The sequence below is a fragment of the Syngnathus floridae genome, chromosome 2, assembly GCF_059516105.1.
Source record: "Syngnathus floridae isolate MCC-2025c chromosome 2, RoL_Sflo_1.0, whole genome shotgun sequence".
NCBI lineage: Eukaryota > Metazoa > Chordata > Actinopteri > Syngnathiformes > Syngnathidae > Syngnathus > Syngnathus floridae.
The window spans coordinates 7747109-7763438 of NC_142414.1; the positions used below are offsets into that span (position 1 = coordinate 7747109).

Sequence of the window (16330 nt, forward strand, 5' to 3'; positions counted from 1 at the left end):
CAAAGGTGCTGCTTTTTTTTTTTTTTTTTTGCCTGAGATTTTTCTTCCCGTACATATAATGCTGTTGAGGTAAAAATGATAATGATGACTAAATAAATGCTGCTCTTGTTTTTTTTTTTTTATCATCAAGTTTACCATATAATCAAAGCAGCTTATATTAAATAAATTAAAAAGCCTTTAGGCGTTACCATGGATACCGAAGGCCACAAACACAGCAGCGGTGTTATGCGTCCGTCTTGTCTTGATTCTTAAATTAAATCACAAAAGGTGAGTCCTGATTTCAATGGTTATTGCTTTAGAATATGAACAGGGCTACAATGATAGATAACTGATGATTTAGAAAGGTTTATTTGCAAATATGTGGATTATATAGGCAACATAAACTATAGTCATTTTCCTTCCATTTTCTGTATACATGTGGTCCCAATAATCCATTATTTTTCTTTTTTTTCCTCCCTGTTATATTGCTACGAGGTGGGGGTAAAAACATTTATGATATGAAACACTGATGCACCAAAGTGTCTTTGAGTTTAGTAATAGTTGACACGATTGAATTTTTTTCCAAATACATGAACTATAACCATTATGTGTTGTGAATGTTACAGACTTGAAAATTGAGAAAATGTACAAAGTAAAATTCCCTCTTGACCAATCGATCGAGACTGCCGTGGAGCGGAGACAGGCTGCCGAGGCTGCACGCAAAGCTCGAATTTTCAATACAAGGTTGCGAGTGATGGGCCTTGACCTGGATGCACTCACCAAGCAGACCCAGGAAAAAAAGCACCGCCAAGAAATGGAGCGAGAAAAGGACAAAGCTTTCGGTAAAAGATCCACGACAGCCAAGATGACGTGGAGACGAAATGAAAGAATATTTCTGCGCATATTGCAGATACGCTGAGACTGCAACACGATGAAGTTCTGTTACAGAGAGACAGACAGGAAATGAAAGTGCGAGAAGCTTTGCACACTGGCCTCACTCAGTTTTGGAACATCCAGCAGCGCGTGGAAGACTCGAGCGATGCCGACCTCAAATGTGGCCTGAAGGGGGCAGTCACAATCACTGTTCCAGAGGCTGAACTTGGGCCTTCCAGCATGCAGATCTTTCAGGTAGCTTGTGCCTGATGGGTGCAAAGACATGGCTCGGAAAGACCCAGCCTGATTTGTGTGTTCCATAGGGTGAAGATGTTGGCAAGGCTCAACGGAAGAGAGAACAAATTAAACAAACAGAAAGGGATCTGCTGACACAAAGGGTCCAACAGGAGAGGAGGTGCTTAGAGGACAAGCACAAAGGTTATTATTATTATATTTTTATATTATTATTATTATATTTTTAGATCACAAACACAATCATTGCACGTTAGCGTTATTATCTCCTACACAAAAAATAGCAATACATTTTATTGTCAAGTTCCATTTGTGAGCAGTTTCAAGTGGGTGAACAGGTCTTGATTTGTAAGACGTGTTTCGCAGAGATGCTGGCAGAAAAAGAATTGTTGCAACAAGATGTCAGCTGGAGACAGCAACACAATGCTGAGGAGGAAAGCAGAAAAGCCGCCCGGGTTGCTCTTGACCACTACAATCGAGCTCTGGTACAACACACATCTTGCCTAGATGATTAAATCTAGGATGTCAACTTAAGGGGTGCTAAGCTAGTTAGAATGTGATGCATTGAATACCACGGATGATCCTGATGAAGTGCAAAGCTGACAACAATATGCTGCCTGCAGGCCACAGAGCGGGCTGAGCAACTGAAGGAGGCCCATCGGCGAGAAGAGGGGGAGAACCTTGCTGAGAAATGGCACACACTCACGTCCACTATGATGACAGAAGGTTGGGATGCGGCTGTGAACCAGCTCCAGGAAGCCAAAGCCTCTATGAGGGACAGTTGGAAAGGGATGAGCCCCGAGCAAATCAGCGCCATCTACAGGGCAAGGGAGGAGCAGTGCATTGAGAGACAGGTGCTTACTGACTAAGTAGTGCTTCAAGGCAACCATGATCTGACATCCTTTTTTTTCTTTTTTTTTTTTTAATCACTGCTAAGAGATGCCGAGATATGGAGAAGAACCAAGATGCAGCCTGGAACTCCTGGCTCCAAAAGGCATCCGGTGAGGCCCAGCAGGAGGAAAGGAGATGGTCAGAACTCAGGAGAGCAAAGCAGATCCAAGAAGAGCAGTTCAACTTGCAGCTGGCCAAAGAGCAGCAAGCACAGTGAGTAGCAAGCACAACTGGCAAATCCAATCCCAACATCTTACTCTTGTGTATTTGTGTCTAGTCAGCGTTATTTGGACAAGGAGCTGTACACCAACAAAGCAACTCCAGAATACTTCTGCCAATTTAACACTACCTCTCGCTGATGCCGACACGCGACATGGAAAGACAGAAGGACCCAAATGGTCACATGAATCTTCTCCGCCGACAAATCAAGCACAGCTTGGATCGTTCCGCATACTTTATTGTCCGCTCGTATATCTCGTTACATTGGTGGATTGATGATGCAATTACACTTATATTGGCCCCATGGAGATTTGTATGTGGGGCACCTAGTACCACAACGAGGCACATTTACAAAGCCGCAGACACTCCCCAACCATGCAGTCTTCAAAAATGCTTCTGCAAACAAATATTTTATTGGGGTTTTTTTTTTTTGGAGGGGAGGGACGGTGTGGGCAGACATTAGCTTTTCCTGATCTGTCCTGAGTGTGTTTGGGTGTGTATGTTTGTGTGTTTTAACCAAGACTCGCCTGACATGTCCTTGCCTTCTCCTTTTATGGTCATGTGACACCTGTCTCGTCGCATCGACTGACCATGCTGCAACCTACTTTTCAGGACAAACAAAAAGAGTGACTTGCCAGTTGGCACGAAACAAAACACAAGACAGTTGAGAATTTTGCATAAAATTGGCAAACATCTACAGACTTTTCCCCTTTTTTATTTGACCTTTAAATTTGCAGAACAGCCAAATTTTTACGACAATAATATGGCAATAACAAAAGCAACGATACAAAGAACAGTGACAGTTTTGCTTTAAGATGACGCTCAGAAATTTTAAGCCTGCAGATTTTCAAGCGGTTGGGGTTGGGGTTCTTTTCAGGGATGGATTGTATTTACATTTTAAGATCCTGCAATAAACTCCTGCAGCCACCGTAGCCGAGCTACGTTGCACTCCGCAGCACGTAGAGCAATTATTCATACCCTGGGAAAATTTTGAAGTACATTTCTGTTTTGTTAAATTTAGATTTTTTTAATTTTTAATTAAATTTTATTTTTAGATTTTATTTTTAATTATACATATGCCCGACCACTATGAATCTATCAAGTTAGAACAAGGCTCTGCATTGGAAAAAAAATGCAGCATTAATCATTGGGGATTTTTGTAAAAACATTAAAAAAGATAATTATTTTTAAAAAAAGAATTATTGTTTTTAACACACTTTTTTTTTGGGACACTTGACATGGCATTTCCATTTAAAAATTCACCAAATTTTATTCAAAATGTCATCAGGGTATGAGTAATTGATGGCCTGAAATGTAATTTAAAAAAATACATTCTCGAGATGTGATTTCAACACCACCTATTTGCCTTTATTATCTGCAGATTGCCAATCAGTTCACCAATCTTAAACTGCATGATTGATTGTATGGCGTTTACCCGCAAGACTCCGCCCCTTTCATCTGCAAGCGCTGCTGCGCTGCACCTCTCAAACAAAACACGGAGCGTGATAGTGTAGAAAGAGACAAAGAAGACAACATACAGAAAGCAACACAAATCTTGACACAAAATTTACAAGCTCATCTCCAATCACAACATTCCACTTGATGATGGAGTCATGACATCAATCAGGTGCTCAATGCAAAACCCAGCAGGCACAGGAACGCGTAAAGGACCAGGAGCTAGAATACTGGAATATGGCTAAATAGATTACATGTCGATGCAAATATATACACCAGATGCTAGTCAGCGTTTTCACAGCAAATTCCTCTTGATGCATTGTTAGTGTGTTAGTCATGATATGAAACTGTATGAAATCGTAACTTCAATGCGCTCTGACAAATTATCTCAAATCCGTGAAATATGTCCATAAGGATATATATATAGTATATATGTATATATGTATATATGTATATATATATATATATATATATATATATATATATATATATATATATATATATATATATATATATATATATATATATACATACACACTATATATATATGAATTTTTCATATATATATATGATTTTTTTCATATACATATATATATGATTTCGTTCATATATGATTTTTTTCATATATATATATTTTTTCACATATATATATATATATATATATATATATATATATATATATATATATATATGAAAAATAATCCGAGACCGATTGACATGGATTAGCTGCACATTTTTTACGATTATTTTCTATCAATTATATTTCAATTAAATGATGAATCAGGGGGAAAAAAATAGCAAAATTTTCATTCTTTTCTCATACAAAAACACGACATTATTTCAAATTGACAGTGCAGAAAACGCACAAACATATTTTACGAATTTGGTCGGTAAAGGGGGAGGGGACGCCGCACTGCACGCAGGTTGATTTATCGTTGAAAGGCATGAAAGGCATTGATCGACATACCAGATGCCGACCACGGGCTTTTCCGGCCGCTCAATCGGAGCACGACTAATATAGACGTATAAACGGGATTAGCTCATAAAAATGGAATACAAAATTGAGACAGTTATCCAAAAAGAAAAAAATCACTGGCACTTACATTGTGTGAAATCATTATAAAAAATAATAAACGATGAAAATGTACCACGACAGCTGCGTCCCATCACGCTTCCCTTCCAGTCGGCAGCTGCTCTGTTCGCAGCTCCTTTCGATTATTATTATTTAATCTGCACAACATTCTTCTTTGCCTTTTTATGAAGAGGTTTTGAGGTCAGAAATCAAGATGATAGATGAAAGTTAATCATTTACGTTATACATTACACATGACGAAGGATCACCGATTCCTCCATGTTAGGGTTAGTCGGATTTATGTCCCATGGGTCCAATACTTTTTTTGGACATGCCTTTGGTCAAAAACAGTCCAGTCCATCAGACGACACCAGCAGCAGTTACATCGATTGCGTCGTCACACTACTCAACGGGGAACGGGAGCGTACGGGCACGTATGTGTTGACATGTTTTGGTCTTGAGGGTTCTCCGCGGATGGTCAATCGAGGATGGTGGCTTGGTTGGGCAGGCCGTTAGCGGCGGCGGCGCCGTTGAGCGGGGAGTTATCGGGCACCTCTTGGCCTTCGCTGGGCCCCCGGCTGAACTGACTGGCCAGCGACTCATCCAGGTTGATCTCGGTGGTCAACACGCTGCTGCCGTTGAAGTTCAGGTTGTCCTGGCTGCACAGCTTGCTCTCCTCGCACAAAGACGGCTGGCTGGCGGTGCGCTTCTCCTCCAGGTCGCTGCACGAGGGAGGAGATCAATGAACGGGGGAGGAGTAGAACCGATGCTTTTGATAAAAGGAAATAGCGCAAGCGGCATGCAGGTGAGAATTTGGGATCGGGAATCAAAGCGTACCTTTCGAGAGATCTGCAAAGCAGGCACAGGCATCGGGAAGAAAAGGGGACAATAACGGCAGCAAAAAAGGGTTAAGGAAGCCAAAGCAGTGGTGAGGGAATCACGAGGCTCGAGAGATGCATCACATGACCAACCTGTACTCGCCAAAGGTCTCATCCTTCATTGGTCGAGCTTCTGAGTCCATCGGGCCTTCCTCTTTGTCTTTCACTGAACGGAAGAGAAATGGTTGACCTTAAGTATCAGCTTGATGGTCTCTTGAAGATTTATTCTGGGCCCATTCACGCCTCGCAATCAATATGTATCCGATAATATGAAAATTATCTTTTAATCAAATACATCCCAAGGTGTTCAGATCCCGTCATGTTTTGTTCGGTTCTCAAATTGCCTTGCTCTGACAAACCAATCAGAGGATAGAAAAATGATTATTGGCCATCTGAAACAAACTGAAATCTGATTGGTTCAAGAAATGGTCCTGTTCTCGGAACGCATTTAAGTTGAAAATATAGGTCAGTGTTTCTGATAGCACTGCTATGGTCTTGGTTCCAAATTTGTGGATCTGTAAAAGTCAAGGCTAGCAAAGAACCTTTGAGCTACAAGAAGAATAAAGAATCTTGACACCTGCCTGAATACTTTCCTCCTTTGTTCCTCCGGACAAAGCAGAGGATGAGCAGTATGAGCAGTAGCAAGACGATGGCGCTGACCAGGCCGATGAACCATCCCTGGGTCGCAATGCTGGGCAGCATCTCAGTCACACCTTCAAAGTAGATGGTAGAACAAGGAGAAGGAAAAGCCTCCAAAGAGGCCACATACAAACGCCATTTCTCACATTTTGGTTTGGTTTAGTTTATAGTTGAGCACATATTATTACAGCAATAACAGTGCAAAGAGGGAGACGAAGCCTAGGGCTTGTAGAGAGCTCCACTCCTGTTAGATATACATCTCACCAGGGAACTGAATAAATGCCCTGAACAAATCATCTCATACGGATCACACTTGAAAGCACTTCAATCGAGATGCAGGGAACGACTAGGACTTCCTTGCGGCTTGATCTTTCAACCAAGGAAACCCGGAGGAGGAGCAGAAGATGAAAGATTAACACGCCATACTGTTTCCCTCGGTGTCAATTTCTGTCTGAAAGAAGGTGACGTTGCTGTGGATGAAGTGCAGATGGTAATGAGAACCAGGTCTTAGACCCTGGAGCTGGTAGAAGGACTGCGAGGAGTCCACCCTCTCGGCCTTCTTCCGAGCAGCATCTGTGCAGACAAATTAAGATGGTCAGGGGTTTGAAACCACAATTAAATTTACTGGCCGATGAGATGCTCTACCGTTCTTCTTGAAATATTGGATCTGGAATGGAACGCTCCTGTGGCGCTTCTTGGCCACCCAGGTTATATTCACAAAGTTCTCTCCAGGAGACACGCTGATGTTCATAGGAGGCACTGAGAAACATCCAAGGGTGTGAGTCACTGAGTCTGAGTCTGAGTTAAAGAAGGCGCCTACCTCCATCCAGAGTGGTGGCACCTTCCCTCATGATGGCTTCTCCATCTCCAGCCGCAGTGCGCCCCTTCAAGTAGAAGCGGTAATGGCTATGGCGATCCAGGCCCTTCAGGGTGAGGTTGCTGATTGTGGGATCGTCGATTTTCTCCATCTGCATCGGGCTGTCGTCACTCTCCACGACTGTGGATGAGAAGACATTCCATCAGGCTTTAATTGTTATGTTACTGCACGTTTAGAGAAGAGGGGGCGGAGCTAGTATAGCATTCGGGGTAATCAACTGGAACCTATCCCAGATGGCTCCAGAAGAAAATCATCAATGATGCTCACTTTGTTGGTACTGCAAGTGGTACCCAATAAGAATCCCGTTGGGCTGACTTGGCGGTGTCCATCGCAAAGTCATTTCTGTCTCAGATGGACTGTCCAACGCCAGAGAGGTTGGTGGATGTGGAACTAGTCAAAGAACAGAGCAGAGACGATCACATGAGCTTTAAAATGACATTCAACATGTTCTCCAAGACTATTGGACATCGGTTCCACAGAGTTGGAATAATATTTCGTGCCAGTCCCCCTGAGCTCCTTTATTTCTCACCTCCTTCTTCGGTCTCGAAGGACATCATCTCCGATGGCGGCCCATCTCCTTTGCTGTTGAACACGCTAACGGTCAAGCCGTAGCGGGAGTACGGTCGGAGATTGCTGATCACCTTCCTCTCCTCGTTGGCCCCGGTCTCCACAATGACAGTGGTCGATAGCTCCCTTGCCCTTCGGGCTCGGTGGTGACCCCGGGACCCGAATCGATTCAAGTGAATCTGGAGCCAGAAGATATGTTCATTTAAACCATGGGTCACCAACCTTTCTTAATCCGAGAGCTACTTCCTGGGTACTGATTAAGGCAAAGGGCTACCAGTTTGACACACAATTCTGAAATAGCCAATTTGCTTAATTTGGCTTTTACTATGTGTTATTATTGTCATTTCCAGTTCACATGTAAGTGTGATTTTAACAAGAATAGCAAAAATACAGTCAAACCTTGGTTTTTGACCACAATCCGTTCCAGAAGGCGGTTCGAGAAGCGAATTGGTCGAATTCCGAATCTGGTTTTCCCATTACAAATAATGTTGTTTTTTTTTTTAAATCCCTTTCAAGACAAAAAAACCCCCGCCTTTTTTAAGCAGTTTTTCATTTGCGCATATTTGTCGGATCGCGAAACTGCAGCGCACCGCCGAACGCGCAACCGTCGCGCGTCGCCCACCGCGCAGGTCGCATTATTGTGACAGAGCCGTCGCTGAAATTTAGAAAATATTTTTAAAGTCCTAATGTACTTCCCCAAATTTAAGTGGACCTAAGTGTGCAGGGAGCTTAATTTTGTCCAATCGCGCAACTGCAGCGCACCGCCGAAGCGCAACAGTAGCGCGTCGCCGACCGCGCAACTGCCCCGCCCTGGTCGCATTATTGTCACAGAGAGGTCGCTATAATTTAGAAAATATTTCTAAAGTCCTGATGTACTTTAAAACTTTTAAGTGGACCTCAGGGCGCAGGGAGCTTAATTTGGTCCGATCGCGCAACCGCAGCGCACCGCCGAACGCGCAACCGTAGCGCGTCGCCGACCGCGCAACTGCACCGCGTTGGTCGCATTATTGTGACAGAGCCGTCGCTAAAATTTACTAGATATTTTTAAAGTCCTGATGTACTTTCCAAAATTTAAGTGGAACTCATTGCGCAGGGCTCTTAATTTGGTCCGATCGCGCAACCGCCGCACGCCGGGCGCCCACTGTAGCATTGCTTTAAGAGCGTCTTTTTGTTTTAGGATGGCTTTACTGCTTCCACTTGCTTTCTTTGGAGGCATGATTAGGGGTTAATACAATCCTCAAAGTAACGAAAATACAATAACAACGGACTCAGTCGGCATCCAGGCCGCGCGGTCGGGTTTTCTCGGGTCTTCCCGGCTCATCTCGCGAGGTTCGACCTCCGAATTTTGTTTGACAACCGAAACAAAAATATCTCGAATTTTTTTGGTTCAAATTCCAATTATTTCGAGAACCGGGACGTTCGAAAGCCGAGGTTTGACTGTAAAATAAATAGATGCAGCTCACTGACAAGTGCCGCTATTTTGAGCTAATTTTAGAACAGTTCTGCGGGCGACTTATGCGGTCCTCACGGGCGACCTGGTGCCCGCGGGCACCGTGTTGGTGACCCCTGATTTAAACGTACACTTGTAAGTGATTGTAGGAACGAGGATCAATCAGAAAGGTCTTGTAGCAATAAAACGGCGACACTGCTTCATCTGTCCATCTCTCGATCCATCCTCGTTCGTGAACGTGACCTCTGATGTGACTCAATAAATGACTCAGAGTGACTTTCTCTCTGTTCATTTCAAAACTACTGTCCCGATTAGCTTGGTACCTTGTAGCCCAGCAGGTGTCCTCTGACCGTCTCTCTGTCGATTGCGGCCCAGGTCACCCTGATGGCGGTGCTGTTCAGGGTGGCAATGCCCACATTCATGGGGGCCTCCAGTGGAACTGAGAAAAAGATACGGATGTAACGCAACACACCGATTGCCGTCCAAACGCTGGCTAAGCCAAACGACTGCGCTTACTGTTCTCGCCCGAGTAGCCAATGACGGGATCGGGCTCAGGCCCCTCCCCCTTTTCATTGACAGCCTGCACTTTGATCTCAAATGCAGAGAAGTTGCCGATCTTGCTGATAACTAACGGGGGTTCAGTCGTGTAGTTGGGGTGCCAGTCAGGCCCGCTGCCCACCACCCGCCTCCACAGGATGCGGTACTTGAAGTCAGGTCCGTTAAAGTCCCGTTTGTCCATTTCCTGTCACGAGAAGAACATTAACCTCTTCGGCAAGACATGAAAATCCTTGAGAATGAGTTGAATTGCACATCTGGTACCTCCCAGGTGATGACGAGCGTATCTGGGTCGGTGGACTCGCTTCGGACATCTTCGGGGTTCTTGTCTGGTGCTACGGTCGACACATTTTAGGCGGCAATACAAACGTGTGGCTACAAACGCTACAAAAAACTCGAACCTTCAGCAGCCGTCTTGTAGATTTCAGATGGCTTGCTGGGAGTACTCTTGCCCACCTCGTTGATGGCGATGACACGGAACCGGTACGACATGAAGGGCCAGAGAGAGAGACTGGCGTGGTTCTTGTCCCCGGGTATTCTGCTCAACTCTTCCCAACCTCGCTCATTTGAAACCTGATCCTCAAACTCAATCACGTACTCTGGACATTATGGAGAAAGATGATTGGAGCCCTGAGTCAATGAGGCCAATCATCTCAAGATGCCCGTGTAGATACAGACCTATCACGGGGCTGTTGTGTTGAGAGCCAGGAATCCAACTGAGGTTGACTGCGCGTCTTTTAGGTTGCGTAAGTTGAAGGAGGCCAGGAGGATCTGGACGATCTGCAGAGAAGAAATTGGCATCATTAAAGTTCTTAGCTCTTTGATCATCGAGCGGTGAGCTCACCGTGTAGAGTGAGCGTGCCGGTCGCTTGGGCCATGTCCAGATTTGTGATGACCAGACACGTGTAGTTGCCTTCATCGTCAGCTTTGGTATCAGAGATGATCAAGTCTGGTCCTTCCAATGTGTATCTAAAAGATGTCAAATGGGGGTTTAAGTCAAGTCAAAGTCAAAGTCAAAGTCAGCTTTATTGTCAATTTCTCCACATGCCAAAGACACACAAAGAATAGATTATTCACAACAATCCAGTAGTATCTAGTAGACAGAGGTCTCAGACTATTCTCGGTCTAGTCTCGTCTACTCTTGCCGATGTTTTAGAACAAGTCATTTAGTCGAGTTGACGTCTCACTTTAGATCATTGCTGGATGGAAACAGCTTCTGGTCGTTCTTTCTCCACTGGATAAGCGGAGAGGCCAATTTGGGGTCCACAAGAGAGAGACAGGTGAAGATGGCAGTCTGTCCAGGCTGTACCTTCAGAGCCTGCGGAGGTGACAGGATCACTGTTCGGTCTGCAAGAGAAACGGAAGGAGATGCTGAGACCTGATGCTGAGATGTGTGTGTGTGCGTGTGTGCGTGTGTGCGCCTGCCACTCACTGAGCACCTCCAGCTCTGCAGTGATGGACAGGTTGGTGTTCTGCACCGAGCACGTGTAGAAGCCCTCGTCGTCATGTGTGACATTGAAGATTTCCAGACCCCCTGTGGTGAGAGGGTTCATTCTGGAATCAGCCAGAAGGGAGGAGGCACTGCCACTGGTCCTAGAAAAAAAAAAACAGAGATCCCACTTGCATGGCTTTTCTCCAGGAAGAGGTGAGGTGGACATTCAGATTGCTGGGAGGTGTGAATGATCACATAGTCCTGGGATTGATATGGAACAGATGGAGGGTTTGCCTTCTTGGGTGAGCATCAATCACACTCCAGATGCAAAAGTGTTGAGTCGCTAATGAAATGCATCCTACGCTATCAACTCACCAAATCAAACGAGACACCATGAGATTAAAAAAAACAGTGCAATTGGTGGCTTGATGGTTTTACCATGTGACTTTTGGTTTAGGAGATCCGAAGCTGTCACACTCCAGTAAAACCTTCTGGCCTTCGGTCACCGTGTACGTGTTGCCGTCCTCGGTCAGGATTTGTGGAGGCAGCTCTGAAACGACAAAAGGACGGATGACTGAGATGCAAACGCAGGGTACATGGTGGCCACCAAATCTCTGAAACACACTCGTTCGTTGATTCGTTCGTTCGTTCGATCTCTCACCAATGACATAAACGTTGATGTTTGACAGGGTAGCTCCGTGCTTGTTGGAGGCCTTGCACTGGTAGATGGCCGTGTCTCCGAAATTCACGTCCTTGAGGATGAGAGAGTTGCTTGGCGTCACAGTGCGTCTGGAGTCTTTGTCAGTCGCTGTTTAAGAAAAATTTAAAAAGACGCAGAGGCTAAGCGGCACGTTAGGATGACTTCACAAGTCCGTTTGTTTGCATACTGACATGAGAGCGGGATTCCGTTGATGGTCCATGTGATGACTGGAGTAGGGATGCCCTCCGCCTGGCAGTCGAGTCTGACGTTCTCACCGGGAGCGTATAACATACTGGCCGGTTCTTTGGTCCAGTAAGGAGCGGCTAAATCAGAATCACATGAGTGTTTGTTGAAATTTTACATAAAGCCTGGAATGAAGACGATTGCAACAATGTCGACGGACGAACCTTCCACCGTCAGGGTGTAGGTGTGTACGAGCTTCCCTTGGGAATTCTCAGCAAGACACTGGTACTCGCCGGCGTCACTCTCGGAGATATTGCTGAAGCGAAGACGGCGGTCAAACATTTCTTTGGAAGTCCGGGATTCGGACATCTCGGCGTCCTTTCTGACCCATGATACTTTTGGAGTTGGACTGAGGGGAAAGGATGGAGCGACGGTTCAAAACGAGAGGAAGCAGATGCAAAAAAGCAAAGGTGGGAGGAAAATGGATGTTCAGTCATTCACTGCCATTGACGGTTATAGACGTTAAAGATATTAAGTGGGTTGGCTTGAGCACCTAGACGACTTAGACACTCACTAGCCTTGGACGATGCACTCTAGGTCGATGGTCTGGCCCCTGAGTGCATGGTAAGTGCTGTGGCTTCCAGTAGGTCTCATCATGTGGGGTCTTCGGTTCCGCACCACTGAGTTGGCTGAAGCAAAAACAGAGTAAAGCCTCATTCCGAGGACTGGTGGACTGGTGCTGGTTAAGGTGCGGCTCTGATGTCAAACTCTTACAGGGGTTGACGGTCAGCGTGACAGCTTCCTTTGCCAGGATGGTGCGAGTTGCCAGATACTGGACATTGCAGGTGTAGTCGTTCCTGCTGTCCGTGGTTTCCAGGTGGGCAAAGTAGAGGTTACCATCCTTGCCCACGACCACCCGCTCGCTCAGATGGATGTGACGCAGCTCTGCAAGGATGGACGAGAGAGAGCACGCTGCTAATGTCAGTTTTGTTTCAAATAGGCCTCTGATTATTACCGTATTTTCCGGACTATAAGTCGCAGTTTTTTTCATAGTTTGGCCGGGGGTGCGACTTATACTCAGAAGCGACATGTGTGAACTTGTTATTTATGTTATAGTTATTTGAATAACTCTTAATATGTTACATCAGGCACGTTCTCAGTTCCTTGTTTCTGTTTTTATGTAACGTTAGCATACCGTACCGTTCAGCCTGTTGTTGCCTATCCTATTTTTATTTTAAATTTCCTTTCAAGATGACATGTCTGTTCTTGGTGTTGGATTTTATCAAATACATTTCCCCCCAAAATGCGACTTATACTCCGGTGCGACTCATAAATGTATTTTTCTTCTTTATTATGCATTTTATGGCTGGTGCGACTTATACTCCAGAGTGACTTATAGTCCAGAAAATACAGAATATATTTTTGTTTTTCCTCTCCGTGTGTTTATTTTGCTTCCTCAATTTCATTTTGGTTTTATGCAAGGACTTTATCTGAGAAACAAACAGGAAGCTCTGTATTATTTGTAATATTTGAATATTCGGAATTAAAAAAAATATAGAGAGTGTGCACAAAATGAACTGAAAGAGATGGAGGCTAGTTGACTTACGCCAGTCCATCCAGTGAATGATGGGCTCCATGGAGCTCTGCGGGGGGTTGCACTTGAGAACAATACTGCTTCCCTCTTCAGATTTCACATGGACTTTTTTGTCTTTCTGCTGAGACGGTGGGACTGAAGGGAAAAGAGGCACTCGTGAGAAGAGCGTCATAAGGACACAACCACTTGACATTTGATGTAAGAAAAGCAAAATTCTATAATATTGCACTTACAACATACAGTGATGAGTTACACAAAACGTAAACGAAAGCCATTTTTTGCTTGCACAATGCAGTAGGTTGCAGCCATTTTTTTGCAAAGGATAAAGAATACATGAGTATTATTTTCCGTCCCGTGTTGCTCATTTGCGTTCAGATATAATATGTCGAAAACATCGAAACATCGCCAGAAGCCATGCTAGTTAGCCCGTCTGTAGTGTTTTGCATTGTTAGCGAAACTGACACACGCTTGTTTTAAAGACACAATGTGTGATTTTTTTTTTGTTTTGACTTGGACACACATGTCAAATCAAAAAATAAAAATATCAGAACGACATGATTTTTTGAAAAAGTTGTCAGGTCACCACTATCTGAAGGCATCACCTTGGCAACGAGACTTGACACTCGACATTTACAAGCGCCTCTTTTGTCTCAACGGAGTGGCACAATGGGATCTGGGAGTTGCACGAGCTATATTTACTTGGTGCCTCCCCTCGGCTCATCGTGCGTAACCCCGCGGGAGACGCCCAAGAGACCTCGGCGTGACATCAGCTCACAAGTGTTTCTGGGGAAACGGTTGTCAGGGAAACTGGGAGTGAAGGAGGTCGCCCAGGGGAGATCCAGCCATGTCGGTGCACGTACACAAAGATGCTCTTTGCGTTAACAGCGGGAGCTAGCATGTGTGTGTGTGTTTTTCCTGTTGCTGATTATCATGTTCTTGCATCTAATTATGTTGGAGGTGGCCGTTCCGTGCTGTCCCAGTGTGAGTCTTCATTTGCAAACAAATGAGCTCTTTAGAAAGCAGGACGATTCGACATCACACGGCTCTGCTATTGCTTGCCAACAGACAATTAGCTTGCGCGCTCAAGCGTCGCTAATATATTCCAAATATAGCAGGCTTCTTAAGCGTATTACTAATTGAGAATATTAGGAGGGAAAGGGAAAAAAAAGGAAAACAAACACCTGTAGGCTGGTCATTTGTGTGTATCTCACTTCCTGTTTTGTTGTTGTTAATGCAAATATTTCCACAAGCGTGCATTTTGTATGATTACTTAATTTCCATCCTCACCTTTTTAAATATAAACATTATAATATAATCAGATTATTTTGCTTGTAAGAAGTAGGAAGAGCCTCTGCAATTTTAGATTTTTTAAAGTGCTACTGTACACATATGTACACTTTAATTTCTGACTTTTTTTCCCAACCAAACTGGACTTTTTAGAGAGAGAGAGAGAGAGAGAGAGAGAGAGAGAGAGAGAGAGAGAGAGAGAGAGAGGGTGAGTGAGTGAGTGAGTGAGTGAGTGAGTGAGTGAGTGAGTGAGTGAGTGAGTGAGTGAGTGAGTGAGTGAGTGAGTGAGTGAGTGAGTGAGTGAGAGACAGAGAGAGAGAGAGGGTATATGAGAGAGCGAGAGACACACAAAGAGAAAGAGAAAGAAAAAGAGAAAGAGAGACAGACAGAGAGAGTGTGTGTGAGAGAGAGGGTATATGAGAGAGCGAGAGACACACAAAGAGAAAGCGAAAGAAAAAGAGAAAGAGAGACAGACAGAGTGTGTGTGAGAGAGAGAGAGAGAGAGAGAGAGAGAGAGAGAGAGAGAGAGAGAGAGAGAACAGAGAGAGAGAGACAGAGGTAGAGAGAGAGAGAGAGAAACAGAGAGAGGTAGAGAGAGAGAGCGAGAGAGAGAGAGAGAGCGAGAGAAAGAGAGAGAGGTAGAGAGAGGTAGAGAGAGGTAGAGAGAGAGAGAGAGAGAGAGAGAGAGAGAGAGAGAGACGCAATAAACAATAATAATAAAATGCAATATTTGGGCACGTGTGAGCATGCGTGGAGTGCTGAGTCCATGTCGAGTGGCTTCTCACCATCAGTTTTGAGCGTGGCCTCGTCGGAGACGGCCGTTCCGAGCTCGTTAGAAGCGTAGCACACGTATTTGCCCTGGTACTGCTTCAGGGAGTCCACCGTGTTGCTGAGGGTGTAGAAGGCAAACGCACCCGAGTCCTCCGTCACCCCAAGCTCGGGGTCAGCGCCCGGGTCGAAATCCTCGCCATCCTTTGTCCATCGGAATCTGCAACAAAACGAACTTGAGCGACTGCGTGTCCTTATGTGACTAAATTGGAGGACGCAAATAAATTGGAGTCCCGACGGGGCTCCCGAGCTTATTATGGCTCATTGCGATATTCATTCTTGACTTGGCAAGCGCTGCAGTCTTCCACTTGCAAAGATTACATTCGTCCTTTGTTGCTGACAGAATTGTGACAGAGAGCTGCTTTCTTCTCATGATGAACCACTCAACGCGGACACTGAAAGTCACCCTCAAAGTCTCCATCAGTGCGTGTGCGTGTGCATACGAACATGGGCGACGGGTTTCCAGAGGCTTTGCAAATCATGACGAGATCTTCCACGCTGAAGACGGTGACAGACTCGGGCTGTGTGGTGATAACAGGAGGCTTCTTGACTGCAAACAAGACACATGGTCGTAAGAAGACGGTGAGCTCAAACACGTG

At 44.9% G+C, this 16330-nt stretch overlaps 2 protein-coding genes across 5 annotated transcripts in view; one reads left to right on the forward strand and one right to left on the reverse strand.

Moving 5' to 3' along the window:
• Window positions 1-29: 29 nt before the first annotated feature.
• Window positions 30-2913, forward strand: ribc1 (RIB43A domain with coiled-coils 1). Its single transcript, XM_088358844.1, has 8 exons — window positions 30-267; window positions 606-821; window positions 890-1107; window positions 1176-1290; window positions 1471-1589; window positions 1728-1958; window positions 2042-2208; window positions 2273-2913. The coding sequence occupies exons 2-8, from the start codon at window positions 623-625 to the stop codon at window positions 2352-2354; spliced, it is 1131 nt and encodes a 376-aa protein (XP_088214970.1). The 5' UTR covers window positions 30-267; window positions 606-622; the 3' UTR covers window positions 2355-2913.
• l1cama (L1 cell adhesion molecule, paralog a) overlaps window positions 2910-16330 on the reverse strand; it is a 36043-nt gene continuing 22622 nt past the window's right edge. For 3 of the 4 annotated variants that reach the window (XM_088358813.1, XM_088358832.1, XM_088358808.1), the window contains 26 exons: window positions 16179-16281; window positions 15689-15891; window positions 13629-13751; window positions 12797-12967; window positions 12597-12711; window positions 12247-12431; window positions 12031-12162; window positions 11801-11947; window positions 11578-11689; window positions 11140-11300; window positions 10895-11054; window positions 10552-10676; window positions 10386-10487; window positions 10109-10306; window positions 9972-10042; window positions 9669-9894; window positions 9476-9591; window positions 7665-7881; window positions 7403-7525; window positions 7079-7255; window positions 6904-7017; window positions 6685-6831; window positions 6201-6332; window positions 5713-5785; window positions 5579-5590; window positions 2910-5463 (listed from right to left, as the gene is read on the reverse strand). In XM_088358813.1, coding sequence (XP_088214939.1) covers window positions 5220-5463; window positions 5579-5590; window positions 5713-5785; window positions 6201-6332; window positions 6685-6831; window positions 6904-7017; window positions 7079-7255; window positions 7403-7525; window positions 7665-7881; window positions 9476-9591; window positions 9669-9894; window positions 9972-10042; window positions 10109-10306; window positions 10386-10487; window positions 10552-10676; window positions 10895-11054; window positions 11140-11300; window positions 11578-11689; window positions 11801-11947; window positions 12031-12162; window positions 12247-12431; window positions 12597-12711; window positions 12797-12967; window positions 13629-13751; window positions 15689-15891; window positions 16179-16281 — 3689 coding nt within the window. In that variant the 3' untranslated portion in view covers window positions 2910-5219. The remainder of the gene's footprint in view (window positions 5464-5578; window positions 5591-5712; window positions 5786-6200; window positions 6333-6684; window positions 6832-6903; window positions 7018-7078; window positions 7256-7402; window positions 7526-7664; window positions 7882-9475; window positions 9592-9668; window positions 9895-9971; window positions 10043-10108; window positions 10307-10385; window positions 10488-10551; window positions 10677-10894; window positions 11055-11139; window positions 11301-11577; window positions 11690-11800; window positions 11948-12030; window positions 12163-12246; window positions 12432-12596; window positions 12712-12796; window positions 12968-13628; window positions 13752-15688; window positions 15892-16178; window positions 16282-16330) is intronic. The other variant, XM_088358824.1, reaches the window with a different exon arrangement.

Coding starts and splice junctions, on each gene's coding strand:
- ribc1 (XM_088358844.1), top strand. CDS start 623: ATGTACAAAGTAAAATTCCCTCTTGACCAATCGATCGAGACTGCCGTG. Junction 1,291..1,470: donor CTTAGAGGACAAGCACAAAG/GTTATTATTATT, acceptor CGTGTTTCGCAG/AGATGCTGGCAGAAAAAGAA. Junction 2,209..2,272: donor GCCAAAGAGCAGCAAGCACA/GTGAGTAGCAAG, acceptor ATTTGTGTCTAG/TCAGCGTTATTTGGACAAGG.